Source organism: Xyrauchen texanus, chromosome 31, assembly GCF_025860055.1.
Source record: "Xyrauchen texanus isolate HMW12.3.18 chromosome 31, RBS_HiC_50CHRs, whole genome shotgun sequence".
In the NCBI taxonomy this organism is placed as follows: Eukaryota; Metazoa; Chordata; class Actinopteri; order Cypriniformes; family Catostomidae; genus Xyrauchen; species Xyrauchen texanus.
Window position 1 is genome coordinate 17,137,243 of NC_068306.1, and position 26,055 is coordinate 17,163,297.

General features: G+C 39.7%; 1 protein-coding gene across 1 annotated transcript; it reads left to right on the forward strand.

Annotated features, from left to right (window-relative positions):
- Positions 1-1,433: 1,433 nt before the first annotated feature.
- On the forward strand, positions 1,434-14,099 carry LOC127624658 (succinyl-CoA:3-ketoacid coenzyme A transferase 1, mitochondrial-like). The gene is made up of 17 exons (XM_052099480.1): positions 1,434-1,621; positions 2,695-2,806; positions 3,056-3,146; positions 4,289-4,424; positions 5,246-5,395; positions 5,622-5,728; positions 9,232-9,292; positions 9,408-9,515; positions 9,650-9,764; positions 11,690-11,784; positions 11,884-11,932; positions 12,087-12,159; positions 12,398-12,473; positions 12,593-12,682; positions 12,773-12,853; positions 13,193-13,294; positions 13,539-14,099. The coding sequence occupies exons 1-17, from the start codon at positions 1,523-1,525 to the stop codon at positions 13,572-13,574; spliced, it is 1,581 nt and encodes a 526-aa protein (XP_051955440.1). The 5' UTR covers positions 1,434-1,522; the 3' UTR covers positions 13,575-14,099.
- The last annotated feature ends 11,956 nt before the right edge of the window (positions 14,100-26,055 follow it).

Consider the following 26,055-nt stretch of genomic DNA (forward strand, 5'->3'; position numbering starts at 1 on the left):
TCCCTAAATCACTGTGTAGGGACACTCTAAAAAAATAAAGAAAGAAAGAAATGTAAATGGGACTCCGCCCTAATAAACGTCACATTGCACGTTTTCCCACAACTTGTCTTCGATATATAAAAAATGCCACGCGATTCGTTAATCAACATTTGTGGTCACGTGCATGTTGCGCGCTATTAGACAAATCCACAGGATAATATGAACCGTCAGTGTTGAGATTTATTTCCTCTCCCTCCACAGCTGCAAATATTTGCAAAATTAGTGTGGTGTATTTAGGTTTTTAGAAAGGCATCAATTTCATTCCAAGATATCTCTTTGCAGATATATTTATTTATTTATGTGTTTGTTTGTTTGTTTGTTTGATGTTGTGGCCATGCAGTGGCGAATAGTTACACGTGACTAAAGCAGAGCATGTTTTGAAGGGGCCTTGCAGTGCAAACTCACCACTGAGACTCAACAACAATACTGAGAACAGGCACATGTAGTAAAAAGTTTGTGGGGCAAAGGTGGGAGATTCAGAATGTATTCAGAACGTTTTGTTTTATTGTCAAATATTTATTGGTTCACAGACATAAATAACAGCTCAATGCATTTGTTACATTTGTCTTTGTGTATTAATCCCAATGAGAGATAATATTAGTATTCTCTTTTCTCTGTGCCTGAGTTTTGTCAAAAATACCAGATCTAATTTTGTATGTATTTGTTGACTAGCAGCTTTTTAGTCAACTCTTTTCAAATTTCAGGCTGGCAGACAAATTTCACTCCCAGTTGATCAGATGTGTGTCAACAGCCCATACCTTTGGTCTTTAACTAACCAGTGGTGTCCAATGTCAGAATGCATTCGTTTCACTCCCAAGTGCTGTTATTGTGGCACACTGGAAACATCTCTTCAGCTGTCAAACCCATTAAAAGGGAATTACCTTTAACCCTGCTGGTCCATAGTGTGTGTAGTATGTTAACTAGCATGTAAACGTGATCAAGGTTGCTCTTATAACTTCCATAGTAGAAAGACCTCTATATACCAAGTGGAGGTACCCACACCGGAAGTGGAAATTTTGAAACAAATTTCCTAATGCATTGTATTAAGGCATTACCCCTCAATAATGAAATGTATCTGCTAGAGGTTATGTAATTGTAATTTGATTATCATTTAAAGTAAAAAGTTACTGAAAATAGTTATTTATGATATTGTATTGTCGTAAATATGGAATAGATGTTTGTTTCTATTTATGTATGGCAGCCAATTATGGGAAAAAGAAACTTAATCTATTTGTAAAATGTGGAGCTATTAACTGATTACATTTTACTTATGACATATTAAGTGCTGCAAGTTAAGATTATATTCACTCTGCATGTCTGTTTGCAAAAGTCTCTAGTGACACAGTACACAAGTACTCTACAAACTGTCCCTAAATCCCCTGAACCCTGCCCTTTACCCACCGCTAAAACTGAGCAGTATCGATCCAGGTCCAGTGGTAGACAGTGATTGCTTTTCCGTAAAAAGTTTAAGTTGTTTTTGAAAATGTCATTTCAGAGATTACTATGTAGGTCAGATACTTTTCTCAAAGGCAAATTTATATTATCAAGACCTCAGGGATATATTTGTATTCGTCATGGTAAGGTAAGTAACACGAGCATGCTGAGACATTGGGAACTGCATACTTTGTGTCCCTGAAATTAGCAATTCTTAATATAATCATATTCACTTATTTGTTTACGTATTTATTGTTATGTTTTAAGGGACTGAACTCATCTGTGACAATTCCACAAAAATCTTAAAGAGATATAAGCATCTTTATACAGTTTTATTGTATTTTTTTTCCTAACTGGTTCTGGTATATTGAAACAAATTATTTGAACAGTTAACGTTAACATAGAACAGAAATGATTGTAAAAATACATACAGTATTTTCAATTAAAAGTGGGACAGATTAAAATAAGGTCAAACAAATTCTCTTGACTCATTGTGTAAACAGTAACATTGTTTGTACAGAATCCCTGCATGTCAACATGAACAAATTGCACTTTCAGGGTTTTTGTGACGCATGAACCTTGGCATTGTGCACATTTTCCGTTGCACATATAATCGCAAAACTCATCACTTTCTTTCTGAATTTTATTAATAAGACACTAAAAGAAACATGTGAGTGACATCATATCATCTCACTTGAATTTTTGTACCAATTGAACTTTTGCTTAGAGTGTTATTTTCGTTTCACCCTCTCCTCAGAGAGTTTTTCCAGAAGTATTATTAATTAATTATATTTAGATGCAAGAATGCAGTAATTACATTGCAGGTGCATTGTGTCATTTCTGCACTAGTGTCGCCAAATAGAACTCTAAAATTTTTCAAACAGGTATCCTCAGGTAACACTCTCACCATATTCTATTGGTTGGGCAAACAGATAGTCCCTCCCCATTGACGCCATAGTAATGCCATTGGTTGAGCCATTGCTGCTGGGCAATGTTATGAAAATTCCACTGACCGACAGTGATTACACTATTCAGGGATATCAACCAATCGACTGGCTTACTTATAATTTATTGTCTTTGCACTTTAAGCCAGGATAGGAGAAAGTATTTTAACACTGAAAAAATTGTATCACATTTAAAGAAAAGAGTATCATCTATTTTATGCACTTGAATTGTACCCACAGTAGAGTGTCATGCTCTCCCTGTCATATCACTCCACAGGAATGCAACAGCTCTCAATTCTCAACCTCCCAGTCATGGAGTGCATGTTTTTATACAGACCCCATAAAGGCAATCAGAGACATTCCAGATGGCTCAACGCTTCTTGTCGGAGGTATTAGAAGGAAATTTGCTTTTCAAAGCAATACCATTTCAAGAAAGGTGCCCACTGAATGTGGCCTCTATACAAGTATTTCTAAACAACAAGGATTCAGTCCTATCTGATAAGGCATTCATACAGTTAACTGGTATTGCCTCCACTGATATCTTTTAGCTATGGATAGAACATAGTAAATATATTTATTGGAACAATACGCCAAGCAGTATTGTTGTGTGTGCTTATTTCCCCCTTTTTCTATTCCAGGATTTGGTTTGTGTGGGATCCCAGAGAATTTAATCAGTGGTCTGTTGAAAACAGGAGTAAAAGGCATCACGGCTGTGAGCAACAATGCTGGGTGAGACAGCTCTCTGTTTAATGTGTCCATAATATCAGTGAAGGGGCAAAATGGTTCCAGAGAATTCCCTTATGTGGACAAACTCACTGGACTGTTTACAGTCGGTTCCTGTCAAATACTGTTAAACAATATGTCTGGAAAATTATCTGAGGAAAAAAAAAGGTATGTACATCCAAAAATAGATGCTGAATGTGGGTACAGGATCCAAACACAACACACAAAATTCAAGTATATAACTGCCCACAAAAAAAAAAAAAAAAGAAATGTGGTGAAGTACTTTCTGCATTGAATAATTAAAAGCATGAACTTAAAAATACCAAGTAAATTAATTTGTACTCATTTCAAACATGTAAAAATGTATGCTCTAGCTATAAGTAAATATTATTTACAATCGTTTGTTATCTTTACAATGCATCATGTATCAGTTCTTAAGTAAAAAACCATGTCATATTTATTTGCAAATTCGAGTAAATTTCACACATAAACAAAATAAGTACATTTGACTTCACTTTTCGAAGCTGGTGTCCCAGCGTGGAATATTAATATCGCTATTAAAGCAAGGTCAGGATAGACTACATAGCAGGCACTAGGATCCCCTGCGGAAGGCTTCCGTAAGTCATGTGGTACATGACTAAGTACATAAAAAAAAAGCATTAAAGGCTTGGCTTAATTCAGTGCTATATTGTTTGAGAAGAATGTGTGAAGAAAGAGAGAGGACAAGTTACTTGAAGCAGAGTATTGCAAAGTAAATTTTACTTGAGAATTTCTAATTCAAGCCACCAAGATATGTGTGTAGCATACTTGAAAATATGGTCTGTTAAATTTACCAGCAATGTCATAGAAATTGTTTACTAGGTTTTTTTTAAGTAAACCCCACTCCAATTTTTTTCAGTGCAGAAAATGCCCATAAATAGAATTGTCATGTTTCAAGCATCCAGCGCAAAGTCTGTTTTTTTAGGTGTTTTATAGGTGTGCTGTTCATTTTATTTTGTTACTTTTGTGGAAAATAATCTTATCAGATCTAGGGAGAAAGGGAATGGGGCCTCAGGAATAAAATCTGTATTCAAAGGAACATTGGTCCAATGCATAATGTGATTTTAAGTGTGACTAAATATCTTGATTGTAATTGTTTCTGATGACAGGGTTGATAACTTTGGCCTGGGTTTGCTTCTGAAATCCAAGCAGATAAAACGAATGATCTCATCATATGTTGGGGAAAATGCGGAGTTTGAGAGGCAATATCTATCAGGCGAGCTGGAAGTAGAGCTAACTCCTCAGGTAAAACACTTCCTTAATTGCTTTAATTTACTAACTGGAAGATTGTTTTTGTTTCATACCTAAATGTAATGGATCCAGTGATCTAATCCATGCCTCTCTTTATATTGTCCTCCCTTTATATTTTTACTCTTCATATCTCAACTAAATATTTACTTTCTTAAAATGTATTACACTCTTAGTGAATAATATAAATTAACTTTACAGCTAGTTGTGATATAAATGTCCACAAATTACTTTGAATTCTCTAGTTCTTTAGAATACCATTTAAATATATGCTAGAATCTAATACACTGATGTGAAGAACTACATTGTCACTTTATTATGGTAATTATAGAATGTTTTTTTGCTGGACCTAAAATGCTACAGAGATGCATTGCAGAACCTTTATTTTTAAGCATGTAGCTTGAAGTACAATCCATAAACTATAATGATATTGGTTCTATCGGGAAGACACGCAGGCTTGAGTGAGGTTTAAGATGCCATTTATTTGATGAATATAAAACAGAAATGTAATGTCTCTCTTTGGCTTAGGCCCCGTTTGGCGGTCCGAGGGAGTTGTACTCGGAACCGTCATATCCTGCCGGAGATAGGAGGCAGGGGCGAGGAGCCTACCCCCGTGCGCGGGACGGGGCTCAACTGGTGGTGGTGGGGTGGTGGAGGTTGCCGTGTTAGCACACTGAAACAGCAATGTGATAGATTGTGAGCAGACTTATAAAGCAACAGCTTACATGCGATTGGCAAGGAATTACCCAGCTAATGGTGTGATGTACAGCTGCTAGTCTTCCCGCTAGAACTACGCTGCGCTTACATTTCTTTTACAGGGCACACTGGCAGAGAGGATACGAGCTGGTGGTGCAGGCATCCCAGCATTCTTCACTCCCACCGGGTACGGCACTCTCATCCAGGAGGGCGGCTCACCCATAAAATATAACAAAGATGGCAGCATTGCCATCGCTAGTGAGAGCCGAGAGGTGTGGTGATAACATATCACTGTCAATAATTGTCACATTCTAATCACCTTTGCTTTGTTTTCTGTTATACAAGCTATACATCTGAAATAGCCTATTACAACTTAAATGTTTGAAATTGTGGTTGGGAGGTTCAATGTTATTTTAGGTTTTTTGTTTCTGGATTAGAAACAAAATCACAAATACAAAAAGTGCATGAAAATTTTTGTCATTTGATTGTTTGGTGCAGGTTCAAGAGTTCTGTGGCAGATATTATGTTATGGAAAAAGCCATCACTGGTGACTTTGCTTTGATAAAGGCCTGGAAATGTGACAACGCAGGGAATCTTGTTTTCAGGTATGGTTCATACATTGAAATATTTGCTGGAGAATTTATGATATGATTAGTTTGTTGTTTGTCTGTTAATACCATTTTTCTCTATCATTGTTTTTTATATCTTTCCATTTTATCTTGAATTTAAATGCTTTGTTAAGAAGCCCTAAAATTTGTTCCATAAATTGTCCACTAAGTGTCAGTCTTCATCTGCATAGCGATCCATAGAACTGACCCTTTGCTTAGCTCTGCTCCCATTAGATATGGTTGCTGGCTCTGACAAGCTCTGCAGAACTCCCCATTGGAATGAATGTGAGATTGGAGATAGCAGTGAAGACGCGTGTTTTGGCAAAATATTCTAATAAACGGAATATTTTTACCTGTTTTTTTTTTTTGAAGAGTGACATTGTAATGCATATTTATCATATTTTTTTTTTTGTAAAAGAAATTGTTAAATTACACAGTAATTTGATTAAAAGCTGTGTAGACTGTGAATCAGAATTAATGCAAACCATTATTACAGTCACTTGTAAAGAGAAAAACATTTAATTACACAGCAGATTCGTTCAACGTAAATTGCCAAGGAGCAAAGAGGAGACGTTTTGCACATTATAAAAATGCTGGTATGTAGGCTATCATTATTAAACTGAGTTGCTTCATTGATGTCTGTTCTAATGAATTTGATACAGTTTAAGTGTGATTTTCACGGTTTCACAGAGTAACATCTATTCTAATATTGGCTATGGTGTTTGAGCCCCCGCGCTTTTAGGCATGAAGATGTCCACTATAAAAAGTAGGCACGCAAACGCCATTCCTGACTGAGGGACAAAGGGCCCATCGCTCGCAACTCAAATAACTCTTGAGTCTTGTAGTGCGGCCAACATTCGCAATGTTTTGTTCCCTTCATCTAAGGGAACCGAATTTATATACGGAACCGAAATGTTCAATTACGACTCAGTACACTTGACATTGTGTTCTGCTAATGCATATGGGGAACCGAATCATGCCGCACTACACGACATAACCTTCTTAGAGAGGAAACATGACGCAGCAGTCTCACGGGATGGCGACGACATGAGTATGCCGCAAGAGAATGCCCCTCATGGTCAGCCAGGAGGGGAAGACTCAGAATATATATATATGAACTGTGATCAACCCCTTCACGAACCCATTTGGAAAGAATGTTTATTTTTAATGAAGTGCTTGCAACTTTGGGAGCACAACAGTCCAAAGGCTGGTGGTTCTGTAAAGTGACAGGAAGCCCGTACTTTAAAAGATATAAGTATATATTTGGCCAATAAAATAGCAAGTGCTCTAGACATAGTGGACTTGTTTTGAGAGAGACATTATGTCTAGGTTGTAAAACCTTGCAAATGTGTTTTGAGATGACCATCCTGCTGCAAAACATATGTCTTTTAAGGACACACTGTTCGTTCATGCCCATAAAGAGTCCACGCCTCTGGTTGACTGTACTTTAACACCAATCGGACAATTCGCATCCTGCGACTTGTAAGCCAGGGTGACCGTAGCATTGATCCAGTTTTTGAAGTCTTGAACCACCTGCGCTCTGAAGAGTGTCGTTGTAACCTATAACATTTTCTGGGTTTGACAGTGGTTTTGACCGAATTCCAGACATTAATGTTTAACTGACAGTGCTTGCAAATCACCAGCCCATTTTACTGAGGCCAAACCCAGCAGTGATGCAGTCTTAAGAGGAAGCACACGCAATTCAACATAATCCAGAGGCTTGAAGGGAGGCCCCGAGAGCACTTTTAGGACCAAGTTAGGTCCCAAGTCGGGGCTGTAGCCGGGCAAGGGGGATTTAGCTGCCTCAAAGTGCTTTACACTGTGTCTCATTCACCCATTCACACACCAATGACAGAAGAGGGGGGTAAGGGGGATTTAGCTACCCCGCCCCCTAGGAATTATGATTAAATCATGTCTTCCTATAGAGGTGCCGGATTCAGGTAAAGATAAATTTGCAACATAAACTTTGAGCATAGACAGAGTGAGCCCTGCGTCTGATCACTCTTAAGAAATGTATGAGTTTCAGGTATGAAAGGTGCAAGGTGCTAGCCTGCCATTGGGAGCAACTTGGGGTTCAGTGTCTCGAATCGAGCCGCCAACTCTGCAATTAGTGGCCAACCCTCTCTACCACCTGAGCCACATTCACCCCTAGACTAGAGATGAATCGCTGTTGTGAAAGAAGGATATTCTGAAGAATGGTGCTTGCGTGCCTGCTTTTATAGTGGACAGCTTTGCGCCTAAAAGCTTTGAGCTTTGAGCTTTGCTCAAACACCATAGCCAATATTAGAATATTGCCATTATTGTAGAGAGGTTTCAACAAGGTTGTGTAGAAGGACACTCCCATTTGCGTTAGCAGAATGTAATGTCAAGTGTACTGAGTCGTAAGGGAACATTTCTTTGAATGGGAACTGCCGATTACAGAACAGTAAATCACAAGGGGAATTATTTTATTTGCAACACTAAACCATCATAGGCTGAGGATATGTTTCAATACTACACTTTAAAAAATGACTTGATTAACCTGAAAATCATAGCAAGACAAACAAAACTGGGATATTGGTCCTTCTAGCGGTGCATATATTGACTGGGGTTCAAATCCAGGTCAGACAGAATGTATTTTTAACAGATATAACAATTTTGTAAAACAAAATTACAGTATAATCTGTTGAATTGTATGAGAATGCTTGAATTACTGAGACAAAAATTTGAAAAATACATTTAAACATACATAGAGGATTTTATATATTGTCAAACCAATTAAAGATTTAAAATTCAAAATATTTGGCCAAGCAAACAATATCATTAAATTTCTGAAGAACTTTCTCATGCTTTCTCAGAGTTTATTCTTATTTATTCTCACCCATCAATTTGGCCTTTGTAATTGCTCTCTAGAAAAAAAAATGCCACTGTTTTAAAAGATCAACTTTTGGCAGTGTCATGGGTAGTCATAAGCATACAACATTGTCTGCACATGCATACATGGGATTTGAACCCAGGTCAATATGCATGGTTAGCAGACATGCTACCACTAGACCGACAGGCCTATTATTTATGAAACAATGTGGCTTAATAATGATACCAACAATTTGTTATAATGTGTGTCTTTTGTCTTAATGTGCTCCTTGGCAATTCACATTGAACGGATCTGCTGAAAAGACAAGTAAAATTATTCACATGCAAGCACACATCCCCAGTTACCATGATCCTCAGTTTATCCAGAATACCATAACACCGGCAACAATGCGTTTTACATTTTTTGGATTTTTTTCTATAAAATTCCACTTAAAAGTACTCAAACCAACATTTCTTCCATAGGCTCTCACATGTCAGAGTAATGGTGGCAGGGCAACAGCCGCTAATACAGGATTGGTCAGAAGTGCTTTTAAGGCGGGGCTTAGCGAAGGGTCAATTACTGTATTTCTAGAAAATCACACACAATCACAAAACCTTATCCACATTTTTAAAAACTTTGGTGCACATGCTCAATTTTTTTTTAACAGGAAAACTGCCCGAAACTTCAACCAGCCCATGTGTAAAGCAGCCAAAGTCACAATAGTGGAGGTTTGTGACTTTTCAATTTGTGAGTTTGTGGCATTGTCATTTGTGAGTTTAGATATTGGGTGTCTGTTGCTATAAATAGGATGAAAAGGATTTTACTTTTGTCTGTGGCCCACAGGTTGAGGAGATTGTTGATACTGGAAGTTTTGCTGCTGAAGACATTCACGTCCCCAGCATTTATGTAGACAGGATAGTAAAAGGAGCCAGCTATGAAAAACGAATTGAGGTGAGAAACAGATTTACCTGCTCTGATCAGAGGAGCTTTTTTCAGTGATTTATATCAGAATGATTTCTTGTATTTAACTTTACAGCAAATAATAATAATTGATGTCCATTCTAGTCTAATGCATTCATTTACAGAAAAGGAGGGTTCAGTCCAACCAGGCAGAGAAGCCTAAAATCAAGCATGAAACAGATCTAACCCGTGAGAGGATCATCCGGCGAGCTGCCCTCGAATTTGAGGATGGGATGTATGGTATCCTTTAGCTACCTGGCCACAGACAAAGCTGGCTGGCTGGCTGGTTGGAAGACAGACAGACAGATAGACAGATAGAGTGCATTCATAAAGTATTCAGACCCCTTCACTTTTTGCACATTTTGTTATGTTGCAGCCTTATGCTAAAACGCTTTAAATTATTTTATTTCTTTCCACATTCCATACCCCATAATGACAAAGCAAAACCAGAATTTTTAAAACTTTGTAAATTTATTAAAAAGAAAAAACTGAAATATGATACTGACATATTTTCAGGTCTATCCAGAGATGTTCGATCGTCTCTGTGCTTTGGTCATTGTCCTGTTGGAAAGTGAACTTTTGGTAAAGTCTGAGGTCCTGAGTGCTCTGGACCAGATTTTAATTAAGGATATCTCTGTGTTTTCTGCGTTCAGCTTTCATTCAACCCTGACCAGTCCCCCAGTCCCTGCCACTGAAAAACACCCCTACAGCATGATGCTACCATCCCCATGCTTCACTGTTGGGATGGAATTGCGCAGGTGATGAGCAGTGCCTAGTTTCCTCCAGACATGACGCTTGGAACTGAGGCCACATAGTTCAATCTTCATTTCATCATTCAGTCCTTTAGGTGCATTTTTGCTAATTCCATGTGGCCTTTCATACATCTTGCACTGAGGAGAGGCTTCCATCTGGCCACTCTGCCATTAAGACCAGATCGGTGGAGTGTTGCAGTGATGGCTGTGTGATGTCCTTACATTAATACACCACTAGATGGCAAGCAGTATCCTGGTGGTAGTTATGTAATGAGGGAGGAGAAGAGAACCATGAGAATGCTGCACATGTGCATGTTTAGTTGTCCTGTTGGTTCTGAGCATTTTTGATTAAAGCTTCCTGAAGGAATATCTTTTTAGTCTTTCTTGTCTACATGAAGACATAACAGGTTGTCCTACTGCAAGTTTCTCCCATGTCCACATGATCTCTGGAGCTCAACCAGAGTGACCATTGGGTTCTTTGTCACTACTCTTACCAAAGCCCTTCTCCCCCAATTGCTCATTTTTGCTGGGCGACCAGCTCTAGGTAGAGTCCTGGTTGTTCCAACTTCTTCCACTTAAGAATTATGGAGGTCACTGTACTCTTGGGAACCTTAAATGCAGCTGAAATGTTTTGTAGCCTTCCCCAGATCTGTGCCTCAACACAATCCTGTCTCTGAGCTCTGCCGGCTGTGTTTTTTTTTTTTTTTTTTTTTTTTTGTTCTGATATGCATTTTCAGCTGTGGGACCTTATATAAACAGGTATGTGCCTTTCCAAATCATGTCCAATCAATTGAATTTGCCACAGGCGTAGGCGGAAATCGCGGGGCGGTCGGTGGGGGGGTCCCCCATCTGAGGGTTGTCCCCCCTAAAATATCATTAAAATATTTGTATTGTAAATAATACAATGATATATCCTTAAAATAATTGTTTAAGAAATAAAATAATACAAATGCAAACAGGGCAACGACAAAAAAAACCCTTGGTGTCCCCTTCAAAAATTGCTCTTGAGAAATGTTATGTTTATTGTCCCCCCAACATTTTGATGAAATTTTCACCCCTGGCCACAGGTGGACTCCAATCAAAGTGTAGAAACATCTCAAAGATGATCCACCTGAGCTAAATTTCAAGTGTCATAGCAACGGGTCTGAATACTTATGTCAATGTGATATTTAAGTTTTTAAGTTTTTATAAATTTGAAAATGTATCAAAAAACTGTTTTTTGCTTTGTCATTATGGTGTATGGAGTGTAGACTGATGGGATATTTTTTTAATTTTTTTTTAAAGCATTTTAGCATGAGGCTGCAAAATAAAATAAGGGTTCTGAAGAGTATATGAATGCACTGTAGATAGATTGACAGATAGAGTCATAATTGAGTCATACTTTTTAACATGCCTTGACTTCTAACTCCCAAGCAAATCTTGGTATTGGAATCCCCATGCTGGCCAGCAATTACATAAGCTCTAAAATCACAGTCCACTTGCAGAGTGAGAATGGAATTTTAGGACTGGTGAGCTTCCATCGATAAATAACCTGAGCTATGTTAAATAATATTTTTCAGCTAAATTAATTTCCCCTTGTGATACCATGATCTTTTTTGTCCTTTTAGGGTCCTTATCCCACAGAGAGAGACGTGGATCCTGATTTAATCAATGCTGGTGCAGTTACATCTTTGTATCATACTTCCCTGTCTGTTAACTATTCTATATTTCTTGATGGATTATTAATTTATATCCTCTGGGGGTCTTTTTAAGTGTATGTTTACTGAAAATCACTTTATACAACTCAAATCATGGTGCTGCTTGTGTTCAGGAAAGGAGACAGTTACTGTGTATCCAGGAGCTGCCTACTTCTCCAGTGATGAGTCCTTTGCCATGATCAGAGGGTTAGTATATATAAATACATCAGTCATCTGTGATAAAACTATAAGGTTCTTTGTTGTTAGCGCAGACAAAATTAGATTTTTTTTTTAAATAAGTAAAGTCTCTCTTTTTATTGTAAGTATCTCCCAATTAAGAATGTACAGTTAATGCAGGAATGCAGTGTTTGGGCAAATAAAAAAATATTATTGTCATTCCATAAATGTTACATTTACCTTCACATTTCATGCCTCTTTTGTTTAGTGGTCACATTGACCTAACCATGCTGGGAGCAATGCAGGTGTCAAAGTATGGAGATCTGGCCAACTGGATGATCCCAGTATGATTTTCATGTTGCCTTTTACTGTATCATTCATTCATTCATTCATTCATTCATATTATGCAGATATGTTTCTTTGGCATTTGCTTGAGTTGATATGTGCAATGTGATGCTTACAGGGTAAAATGGTAAAGGGCATGGGTGGAGCCATGGACTTGGTATCTAGTGCTGCCACAAAAGTAGTCGTCACTATGGAACATTCTGCCAAGGTACAACAACACCATTTCTGAGGAAATACTCTTCAAATCTTCACTCTGTCAATGTGTTTTAACATTTTTTGTGAACAATTAAATTCATAGGCTGGAAAACATAAAATTCTGGAGAAGTGCACACTCCCTCTGACTGGAAAACAATGTGTTGATCGTATAATCACTGAAAAGGTTAGTAAAGGATAGTGTTTTCAAAAGAAGTACTGCCTTACAAAGGCAAAAATGTAGTAACTACACCAACACTGAAACTGTAAAAAAATGTTTTTGCTTCAAAGTTATTTGGATAGACTGGATCTTGTAGTAACTGCAATCCTCACACTCCATTTTCTCTGATTCTGATCATCAAACTCACCTGTCACAGGACAGATCATAGACCTGATTTCAGTTATCGGAACTCAGTTTTGACAATATGTTTAGTTAGTGTGTTTTGCCCTTGCACGACAGAATAGTTTATTAAAATGGCATACATCTTTTCAAGAACAGCCTGATTTGTGATGTGATCTGTTTTAGGCAGTGTTTGATGTAGATAAGAGTAAGGGTTTAACTCTCATTGAGATTTGGGAAGGGCTGACCCCAGATGACATCAGAGCATGCACTGGGACAGAGTTTCAGGTAAGCTGACAGTGTACCACAATGTACTCTGAACTCGACCTGATGAGCCAAACAAAATGTATCACAAATAAAGGATCAAGGGTTTTTTAATAACTAACATTAACAAAGATTAATAAATTCTGTAAAAAATATATTGTTCATTGTTTGTCCATGATACCTAATGCATTAACTAATGTTAACAAATGGAACCTTATTTTAAAGTGTTACCAAAAAATCTATTGTAATTTTCTATGGTATTTGACAGGTATCCAAACACTTAAAACCAATGCAGCAGATATGAGGACATTCAGAGGATTTAAAGTGCCAGTGTTTAGCCAGTAGCCTATGCAACTACAGGACCAGAGATGAGGAGGATGGATGACTGGACCGAGTTGATTTCAACATTTCATGCAAACTATTAGGTGGGATGTGGCAAAGGAACAGTGCATGAACTCTAAGTTAATAGATACATGTCTCTCTTCATCATGTTAATTTAGACTGATATCCTTATAGACCTTGCAGTCTAAATGTAGGATGCTAGAACACTTAGGATATGTAATCTTTTAAGGTTAATTGCCTAGCAATATTGTAATGAATTTTAAATTACATTGTCATTTTGACAAAAGTTTGGCTTAAGAAAAAAAAATCATCAATGCTGTATTTTATTGCTTAGTGCATTCAGTGTACCCAGTTTTGCAGATGTACAGCACAAATATATTGATCAAATTTTTTTATTGGTTGATTCTAAAGTGAGCTTCAATGTTGCGCTAAATAACAAGTACTTGCATTGATTTGACTCCTCTTTTAAAATGTATGTCATTTGAAATAAAACAATTTTTTCAAATCTAGAAACAAGCTCCATTTATGTGTGTGTGTGTGTGTGGTGTGTGTTTTTTTCTTACTTTTTCTACATAATAAATAATTTTACACAAGTGCACAAAGTTGTTACTAGATTTCATTCAATAGCAGTGGTGGCCCATGCAGTCTAGTCAAAAGCCAAAAGTCTAAGCATTCAGTGTGATTCATGCCCTTAAGAAAACACAGTTTCACAATGAATAAGACCCCCTATGGGCATCGTACATTATGTTGCAGCTAACTAATAATACCAATTGACATTTTAAAAAACACATCCACACATGAAAGCCAGAACTTGAAACAAAACTTAATGCTCAAGAAAGTACAATTTTAACAGCAGCATGACTGTTTTGTGAAACGAATATCTCCCAAACAGACATTCAAAAATCATAATTTTTCATATGAATCTACCAAGGAAGTCTATAATATCTGGAAAAAAATCTAATAATATCTGTGATTTAAATGTTGCTTTACAAACTCATGTATCGATATTACTTAATAAAGTGAATGTTTATCACATCATGCACCTTCATCTCGGCAAAATCGGGTTAAGAATTTCTGCACAAGTCTACAAGTTGTAATTCTGACTTCAAGATGCATTCCATTGCACTTTTCTAAGTAGGAAGTTGTAAAAAACGACTTTCCGAGTTGAATGGAACGCAGCACTACTTTTCATAACTTGATCCAACAAGAATGTTCAAGCAGCCTAATTTACACTTAAAAAACTGCTGATGTTCTATAGCAGTGCAAAAAGCACTTACCAATTTACTTAAAGTGAAAATCAGTCCTCCTTTCCTGTTTAATAAATTAAGCAATCACACGGTCATGCAGAACATCTTATGTTTTTAAATCCAGAAGGATCTCTTTCTCAATGGCATTATCAGCAGTGATGACAGCTGACTCGTCAGACAGCTTGATCTAATGCTTTTCGCACTTGAATTACATACATCACTTAAAGTGTGATTGCGTCACTCAAGGCCAGCTAGAAGGCCTCCACCGGGACAGATCACACCCACCAAGAACAAATAAATCAATCTGATTGGCTGATGAATCTGACAATCTGACTTTAGTTGCCCATTCATTTGCACTGTTGAGGGATTCTACAGAAATTATGAAGGCCTGAAAAGGGGAGCTCAGAGTCACAAGCTTCTTCGGCTAATGAGCATGACTTCAGGCATGTGATTTGTGAAACAGTTATCACACTTTGCTTGTAAGCAAGGAATAAATTCTGTCTGGATAAACTTTTTGTTTTTCTGTATTTGTTTGTAGATTAATTAAGAGTTGAAAGTGATTAAAAATGCAAAGGTGCATTTGCAAGGCAAAAAGGTGATTGAGAATGAAATGATGAAAAACATTTATTTATTTGGCATGTTAGGCCAGCAGAGAAGGCTTTGCTGGCCCTGAGAAATCGCCACTTTTCAATAGATCTCAGCTCAATAGAGTTTTGACCCTTGTTTTACCAAGGGATTGGTCATTGAGCTGAACAACAAATATTGCACAACTTACTGAAGACAGAGTTCCAAAGTGACATTTACACACTTTTTACTGAAACGTAATACTTTAAAAACCCATTCAGATTATGAAATGGTGAAATAATAATAGCAGCACTGAATGAATGAATGAATGAATGTTACATTCATATAGCGCTTTTCTGACACTATTCTCAAAGCACTTTACACAGTGAACAGGGGACTCTTCTTAACCACCACCAGTGTACAACATTCAGTGTGCTGCACTGAATGTCCAGCACCTGATAGAAGTGTTGAGTCATGCTAGGAACTCCTGTCCATGGGTATATCAGTGATGTCATCATCTCTGCAAAATCTGCTGTATATGAGCAGGGTCCATCTCTTTATCTGCCAAAACACAAAAGCTGTCTGGCCTACAACATGTACAGCACAAAAGTGAGGTAATCAGAACATAAAGTTTCTTTTTATTTTTGCTATCTAGCTTCTTCTTGATAATATAATTTGTACTTGTAAGTGCTCAGAGCTCCTGAAATCCTAAACCAATTCTATTTTTTTAGGTTCCAAACTGGTAATTACAAGGGTATTATGCTATAAATGTGGTTTATGAGGACATTTCTAGTGTCCCCATAATTCAAATAGCTTAAATAATATACTAAACAAAGTTTTTTGTGAGGGTTAGGTTTAGGGTTAGTGATAGGGGATATAATCTATAGTTCATACAGTATAAAAACCATTATGCCAAGAGTCACACCAATGTGTGTGTGTGTGTGTGTGTGTGTGTGTGTGTGTGTGTGTGTGTGTGTGTGTGTGTGTGTGTGTGTTTGAAAGAGAGAGAGAAAGCATTCTCATTAATCACAATATGTTCCTTCACAATAAGTTTTGTTTTTGTCTGTAGGTCAGTGCATCAGTGCATCTTTGGTTTGTATCAGGGATTATGTTTGTGAAGACTATATGCCACTATAGTGTGTAATGAGCAAAAGCCACCACCTAACTGACCTCATAGGAAGAGGGTAAAATATGTCTAATTTACAGTATAAACTGTCCTATAATAATAAGGGTATTCAAACACTATAAGCCTAATATAATAACAGCACACATGACAATGTCATTACTGATGTTTAAAAGGTTTGATGTGTTGTCAGGTGAGCTGAGAGCTGGTGTCATTAGTACTCTAAGCTTTGTTGGCAATGTAAAAAAGTACCTAGGTATACCTTTCAGGTGAGCAAGAGTGAAATTCTAATTTTAGGCTCCGGCCCAATGATACTAGGGCTGTCAATCGAATAAATCTTTTAATCAAATTAATTACAGAACATGCCAGTTAATTCATCTAATTAATTGCAATTAATCACATACACCATTATTTGCTGAGAAAGGCCCCCAAATAAAGATAATTCATATAAATAATGCATAATAATTCAAATATTTATAAATATAATATGCAGGGCCTATAATAAATATATAATATTGAAATTCAGTTTGAAATAAATGGAATTATTGTGGCAGATGTATAAAGCATTGATTAGACAATACAAAACGCATTTGGAATGATCCCATTATATAGACCATTTTGCTTAGGCAAATAAATAACGGTTTCTATCACTTCGTTCTAGATTGGTATTGAAAATGATTCTGACTGATCATAAAGAATGAAATAGAGGTGGCTCAGTTCCAGAATAATGCTCCTGAGTTTCTTCCTCTATCTGAAGACTTCTGGAAGGACCCATCAGTCTATCGACTCTTTATACAGCGCTATGTTCCCAACTACATGCCAGAGGGCTCACCGGGTGGCCAGTATCTGGCCCTGCTGGAGCTGAATGCAAATTCTATGAGGGAGATGAGTATGTTAACTTCTCTTTTTTTCTGTTAAGATTTAAATGGGAACCTATACATGAATGTGATTATTTTACAATTTCTTCCTTTTAATGCAGGTAGAACAGATATTGATTTTCACCAGTGTTACACATGTGAAATGACACCTGTTCTATAAAATGAGAACCACCAGTGGGCCTGGGTAGCTCAGCGAGTATTGATGCTGACTACCACTCCTGGAGTTGTCAGTTCGAATCCAGTGTGTGCTGAGTGACTCCAGTCAGGTCTCCTAATCAACCAAATAGGCCCAGTTGATAGGGAGGGTAGAATCAGATGGGGTAACCTCCTCGTGGTTGCGATTAGTGGTTGTCGCTCTCAATGGGGCGCATGGTAAGTTGTGTGTGGATCGTGGTGAGTAGCATGAGCCTCCACATGCTGGGAGTCTCCGCGGTGTTATGCACAATGAGCCATGTGATAAAATGCGCAGATTGACTGTCTCAGAAGAGGAGGCAACTGAGACTTGTCCTCAACCACCCGGATTGAGGTGTGTAACCTCACCATGAGGACCTTATAAGTAGTGGGAATTGGGAATTCCAAATTGGGGAGAAAGGGGGATAAAAAAAGATAGAACAAAATAGAACCACATCTCAATAGTATTGTATCAGAGCAATCTGATTTATAATCACATATTGATTTCAGACACCTCCAAAAGCATATAAAATGCTAATTCACGTTTGAATGCTTTTAGTCTCTGAATTCAGAAGGCAGTCTTGACTAAACCAACATGTGTCCAATATCAGTAAACATCAAAATCAGCAGGAAAGAGTAACTGATCAGCTGCTGTTATGTCTTATCTTTGTTTTGTCATGGTATGTCTTGTCCCTGTTCTTTCTCTTTTCTCTGTCGCCCTCTGCTGCCCTCTTTGGTCATTTCTCCTTTCCCTCTTTTCTCCTCCTCCAGCTGTTCCTTATCTCCCCTGAATACTTCGCTAATTCTCTTCCCACCTGTTCCCGTTTTCCTCTGATTAGCTCTCTACTTCTTTCTCTGTTCTTGCTGCTTCCTTTGTCGGATTCTCACTAGAGTTTCTCCCGCAAAGGAATACAAGCACTGTCTCGTTTGTCGCTGTCCAAATCCTGTCCTGTAGGCATCCGCAGGGCTTTCCTACCTGTTCCCGTCTAAACTACCCATTATTTGTATTCTGTCCAGCTCAGCCAGGCCTAGCGAGAGGAGCTGGATACAGCTAAGTGTTTTCTCTCGACCCTAGCCCTCCCTGGGGAGACCAGCAGCCAGTCGCCGCTCACTGCTACCCCGGCCGCTACTTTGTGACGCCTACTGAAGTTCTCTAGGAAGTCTTCTGTTTGCATCGCCCTCTCTGCGGGTTGTTTATGTTCGCTGTCATTCTCTGAAGGAGAACATTTGTGTTTTTCATTATTGCTTCCTGAACTGACATTAAAAGACTCTTTTGTTATATCGCTTTTGGGTCCTCACTTACCATTGCAACAGAAGAATCCGACCAAGATGGACCCAGCGACTCCGGATCCGTTCCACTCTGTTGTCGAGTTCCAGGGAGCGATGTTAGGCAGACACGAAGAGGAGCTGTCTGCTGCGCGACATGCCGTCGAGGCTCTGGCTGCTCAGGTCACCGACCTCACCAAGCAGATACATCTTCTTCGCCTCGATTCAACGCCCGTCTCCAGGGCTCCCTGCTCACCTGAACCCAGGATCAATAATCCACCGTGCTTTGCTGGTGAGCCTAACGAATGCTGCGCGTTCCTCACTCAGTGTGACGTTGTTTTCTCTCTTCAGCCCTCTACTTACTCCCAGTGCAGAGCACGCATCGCCTATGTGATTTCTCTCCTCTCCGGACGGGCTCGTGAGTGGGGAACGGCGATCTGGGAGGCAGAGGCTGAATGCACCAACCGTTATCTGGACTTCAAGGAGGAGATGATAAGGGTTTTTGACCGCTCTGTTTTCGGTCAGGAGGCTTCCCGGGTCTTGTCTTCACTTCGTCAGGGGAAGCGATCCGTCACCGATTACTCCATTGAGTTTTGCACTCTTGCTGCCTCCTGTGACTGGAACGAGCCGGCTTTACTCGCCCGTTTTCTGGAAGGACTCTGCGCGGAGGTTAAGGATGAGATTCTCTCGAGAGAGGTTCCTTCGAGTGTGGACTCCGTGATTGAGCTCGTATAGAGAGAAGGTTCGACCTGCTTCACCGAACTCGTGGAAGGGACTTCACGTTCACTGTTGTTTCCTCTTCCTCAGCACTACCATCTTCCTCCATAACCGTGGTTTCCGAGCCCATGCAGCTGGGGGGCATCCGCATTTCTGCTAAGGAGAAGGAGCGGAGAATCATCAATCGCCTCTGACTCTGGGGCAGAGGGCTGTTTTATGGACGAGACCTGGGCACGAGAACATGATATCCCTCTTCAGAGGTTAGATGAGCCTACGGCCTTGTTTGCCTTAGACGGTAGCTCCCTCCCCAGGGTTCAGCGTGAAACGCTACCTTTAACCCTCACTGTTTCTGGTAATCATAACGAGACTATTTCTTTTTTTATTTTTCAGTCACCCTTCACTCCTATAGTCTTAGGCCATCCCTGGCTTGTTCAGCATAACCCCACTATTGATTGGTCTAAGAATACTATCCTTTCTTGGAATGTGTCTTGTCATGTGGAATGTTTAATGTCTGCTATTCCCCCCCTTTCTTCTGTCTTTTCTTCACAGGAGGAGCCTGGCGATTTGACAGGGGTTCCGGAGGAGTATCACGATCTGCGGGCGGTGTTCTGTCGGTCTCGGGCCACTTCTCTTCCGCCGCACCGTTCATATGACTGTAATATTGAGCTTTTTCCGGGTACCACTCCGCCTCGGGGTAGACTTTACTCGCTGTCGGCCCCGAGCGTAAGGCTCTCGAGGACTATTTATCTGTAGCTCTCGCGGCGGTACTATTGTCCCCTCCTCTTCGCCCGCCGGGCGGGTTTTTTTGTTAAAAGAAGGGCGGATCCTTGCGCCCCTGCATTGATTATCGAGGGCTGAATGACATAACTGTTAAGAATCGTTACCGCTTCCTCTTATGTCATCGGCCTTCGAGATCTTGCAGGAGCCAAGTTTTTACCAAGTTGGACCTTCATAGCGCTTACCATCTCGGCGCATTAGGGAGGGGGCGAGAAAAGCGGCGTTTAACACTCCGTTAGGACACTTTGAATATCGGGTTCTTCCGTTCGGCCTCATAACGCGCCCAGCTGTCTTTGAGGCACTGATTAATGACGTCCTGAGAGACATGCTGAACATTTTTGTTTTCGTTTACCTCGACGATATCCTGATTTTTTCGCCGTCACTTCAAGTTCATGTCCAGCATGTCCGTCGCGTTCTTCAGCGCCTGTTAGAGAACCGCCTTTACGTGAAGGCTGAGAAGTGCACTTTTCATGCCTCCTCTGTTATTTTTCTCGGTTCCGTCATTTCTGCAGAGGGTATTAGAATGGATTCTGCCAAGGTCCAAGCGGTTATTAATTGGCCCGTACCCAAGTCACGCGTCGAGCTGCAGCGCTTCCTCGGTTTCGCTAATTTCTATCGACGCTTCATCCGTAATTTCAGTCAAGTGGCTTCCCCCCTGACTGCCCTTACGTCTGTCAAGACGCGTTTTGAATGGTCCATTTCCGCCCAGAGGGCTTTTGATCTCCTTAAGAACCGTTTTACGTCCGCGCCCATCCTCGTTACTCCCGATGTATCCAGACAGTTCATCGTCGAGGTTGACGCGTCTGAGGTAGGCGTGGGAGCCATCCTTTCTCAGTGCTCTCCCTCTGACGATAGGGTCCACCCTTGCGCGTACTTTTCTCATCGCTTGTCGCCGTCTGAACGTAACTATGATGTGGGAGACCGCGAGCTGCTCGCCATCCGCTTAGCTCTAGGCGAATGGTGACAATGGTTAGAGGGCGCTACCGTTCCATTTGTCATTTGGACGGACCATAGAAACCTTGAGTATATTTGTTCCGCTAAGCGTCTCAACGCGCGTCAGTCCCGTTGGGCTTTGTTTTTTACCCGTTTTGAATTTATTATTTCCTATCGCCCTGGCTCCAAGAACACTAAGCCTGATGCCTTATCGCGCCTCTTTAATTCTTCAGAAGTCCCCGCGGACCCGAGGGATTCTCCCTGAGGGCGTGTCCTCGGATCGGCTGTCTGGGGAATTGAGAGGCAAGTTAAAAAAGCGCTCGCCCACGCCCCTGCACCTCGTGCCTGCCCTAGACACCTTCTTTTCGTCCCCGTCCCTACTCGCCTGGCCGTTCTTCAGTGGGCCCACTCAGCCAAGTTGGCTGGTCACCCCGGCGTTCGGGGTACGCTTGCTTCCATCCGCCAGCGTTTTTGGTGGCCCACTCGGGAACATGACACGCGTCGTTTCGTGGCTGCTTGCTCCGTCTGCGCGCAGACTAAGTCTGGGAACTCTCCTCCTGCCGGACTTCTCAGACCTCTTCCTATCCCCTCTCAACCATGGTCACACATCGCCTTAGACTTTATCACCGGTCTTCCTTTGTCGGCGGGCAAGACCTTTATTCTCACGGTCATCGACCGGTTCTCTAAGGCGGCCCATTTTATTCCCCTCGCCAAGCTTCCCTCCGCCAAGGAGACGACACAAATTATCGTCGAGAATGTTTTCAGAATTCATGGCCTCCCATCCAACATCGTCTCGGACAGAGGTCCGCAGTTCACGTCTCAATTTTGGAGGGAATTTTGCCGTTTGATTGGTGCTTCCGTCAGTCTCTCGTCCGGCTTCCACCCTCAGTCTAACGGTCAAGCCGAACGGGCCAATCAGACTGTTGACACACCTTCGGCGTGTCCACCCGGTCTTCCATGTCTCTTGTGTTAAACCCGCCGTGCGCTCTTCCACTCGTCCTGTTTCCCCCCCCTATTTTGGTTGAGGGCGCTCCAATCTACAGGGTCCGCAGGATCCTGGATATGCGTTCTCGGGGTCGTGGGCTTCAGTTTCTGGTAGACTGGGAGGGATACGGGTCATTTCTCCTTTCCCTCTTTTCTCCTCCTCCAGCTGTTCCTTATCTCCCCTGAAAACTTCGCTAATTCTCTTCCCACCTGTTCCCGTTTTCCTCTGATTAGCTCTCTACTTCTTTCTCTGTTCTTGCTGCTTCCTTTGTCGGATTCTCACTAGAGTTTCTCCCGCAAAGGAATACAAGCACTGTCTCGTTTGTCGCTGTCCAAATCCTGTCCTGTAGGCATCCGCCTGGCTTTCCTACCTGTTCCCGTCTAAACTACCCATTATTTGTATTCTGTCCAGCTCGCCAGACGCAGCGAGAGGAGCTGGATACAGCTAAGTGTTTTCTCTCGACCCTAGCCCTCCCTGGGGAGACCAGCAGCCAGTCGCCGCTCACTGCTACCCCCGGCCGCTACTTTGTGACTCCTACTGAAGTTCTCTAGGAAGTCTTCTGTTTGCATCGCCCTCTCTGCGGATTGTTTATGTTCGCTGTCATTCTCTGAAGGAGAACATTTGTGTTTTTCATTATTGCTTCCTGAACTGACATTAAAAGACTCTTTTGTTATATCGCTTTTGGGTCCTCACTTACCATTGCAACAGCTGCACTGAAAAACGTCACTCTGATCTTAGTGAATTCCTTTTCAGCTCTCTCTCTATAACTCTTTCATCATTTGTCCAACCTCCTTTGTTTCCAGTAAATCCCTGCAGCTGGAAGTCTTCACCTTGACATTTGCTCCGACCCCACTGCTTTAGTCCATGGGAATTTGGAATGCGATTACACGGATAACATTTTATCACTAAAGGAAGTTGTTTTTCTCCATGCCAAAACAGAAGTTGTTTTTATGCTTTATCTTTTTTCGTATCTTTTGTTTTTATACAAACCTCAATTTGAAACCAGCATCAATTAAAAACAAAGCTATTTGTTCTCTTATCAGCATTTTTTAAGGGCTTAATTTAAAAAATATTGTTTTTTTTTTTTTTTTTGTTTGTTTTTTGTATTTTACAACAAAAGAAATCAACTACATAACATTTCTTTCAAATTTTTTAAATCTTTATTATCAATATAAAAGTGATGTATAGCTTATACATGCTATAATTTTATGCATATAAAGACACTTGACATGAAAAGCAGAAATCATCCTGCAAACTCTTACAAAACTGTGATACCCATTCATACAAACGTTATGTATCGATTGGATTTAAAAAAAGTAACTGAAATCAATCGTAATAAATACAATGTCTTATTTACATTTATTTGTATTATGTATATAGCTCTTGTGCCCTTAAAATTACTAATGTAATTTATACAAGATTGAACCTTTATGGAAGACAAATAAAAACAATTGCACAGTGACTAAATGTATACCCTTTTAAAAAGTAATTAAGAAACCAATCAAAGTCTAGTACATGAAAAACAACAATACTTTAATTAAACATGCCCTCTTACTGAAAACAAAAAAATAACTAACCTGCTTTATGACAAATTTAAAAGAAAGAGAAAAACAGAGACAGATGTTATTATATGTGGATATCAATATTTCATTCAGTTGCTTTTTTTATACAATCATATGCTTTCATGACAGAGAACAGATCTCTTGGAAATTAAACATGGACTACTCAGTTTTACTAAGGAACTCAATCCACTATAGTCAGAGGTTTGAGTTAATGGGATTCTGCCCTCCAACACAAGTTATTAAGTCTTTTTGAGACTGTCCAGGGACAAGTTAGATTAGAAAAAGTTGAAGAGACACAAAGAAGACGAGTGAAGTGCTAACTGATCAATGATCAGAAAAGAAGACTTGACAGTATTGAAGGTTCAGCCAGACACAAAACAACAATGCCCGGATGCTCTTGCTCTTCTTGAATGTGCACCGAATGCACAGGTGCTGCTGTTATTGCTGTTTGGACGGTACTTCTAATAAAGAAGATAAGTTGAATTACACAGTTGTATACAACGGGTTATAACCCGTGTTTATTTTATTTCATTCACGCCTACTACGGAGACTGGCGTGTTCACCGACGCAGAGTCGCAATATAAGGGTTACAATAGCAACACTTGGGATTGTAGCAAATAATCTAAACTGTGGTGGCATAAGGAAACATAATGCCTGATTGATAAACATAATAAAAACAGTAATTTATCACACACAAATAAATCGATTGAATCGGCTGGTTAACATTTCTGGTAACACTTTAGAATACTGTATCTTACTTAATGCATAACTAATAAGGAATTACAGCAGAACTAATAGGTAATTCTTCATTAACACTTAAGTCACTACTATTAACTACTAAGGAAGATGTGTTAACTAATCAGTATGTAATAGCATTTTATAGTTGTGTTAAGTAACGATTAGCTAATCAATAACTATTGAATTCAGTCATGCCTCCTGATGAACTACTTATAATTATCTACTAATTCAGCTTCAGGAGAAATAACTATTGAGTAACTACTAATGAACAGTCGATTAATTACAATAATATCATAACAATTAGCCATTACAATATTCAGGTTGTGACCCTTTCTTCTTCAATGGTCAATTGCTTTCTGAGTGTGGTCTGTAACCAGAAATCAACAACGGAATGGAACCACATCCCCACTATAAGTGACTAGCCAACTTACCTCAGGCAGGTTTATGATTTATATACAGTATAGCGTGTGTGTCTCTTGTTTTCCTCAGCACATATCACATTACATTTGGGTAAATGATTCCTGTATGTAAGGCAATGACTGAGGGGATGGGAACATGCAGGGAACCCCTGAGTAAAGAATTACCACATAATTATGAGGGAATTACTTAGAGCCTGGAACAGTATTCTAAAGTGAAAATACAGGGAATAATCATAGAATATGATTTCTGGTTACAGACCACACTCACAATGTAATTGACCACACAGTATGGGCTGAAATATGTGCCACCAGAAACTGAATTTGAACCATTTATATTTGAATTTGAATGGCTAAACTTGAATAATTGCATTGAAAAACTGAATTTGAATCACATAATTTGAAATTGTATTGTTTAATTAAAATTGAATTTATTCAAAAACTGAATCTGAATTGTATCATTTGAAATTGAATTTATTCGTTTGGAACTGAAGTCCAATAAAATTTGATCCTCACTGAAAATTAAACTCTCTATATATCTTCACATTCACTTCTCACAATTCAGATTCAGTTCTCAAATTCAATTTCAAGTTACTGAGACAGACATCCGGGTATTTGGAGGATGAAGGAAGAGCAATCGAGCGCAGATCGATAGATAGCGTTCATTGGCGCATAGGACTCCTCTTGGGCCAATCAGCACCAATGTTTTGGAGCACAGTACGTTACCGCCATGAAACAAAGAAGAAGTGCTTGCCTGACTTGCGTGACCACCACCACCATGGATTCGGCTGGGACAAATACGGTAATGAATTTTTTTTTTACGATCTAACGATCTTTTGTTTAACTGTTGTTAATGTTATAGCTATTTTGTAGAAACAGGGAAATTAAATCTTTCTCCCGATGTTGCAAACAGTAGCTATAATCCCACGTTTTATGGTAGCCTACTAGCTCTTGTAACAACATTTTTGCCTGGTGTTTATTATTTCTAAGCGTTTGCCTCTTCCTCCGGTGAAAATGTTGTTGCAAACGTAGCTAGTGTTAGCCCGCCAAGTAGACTGGTCATGTC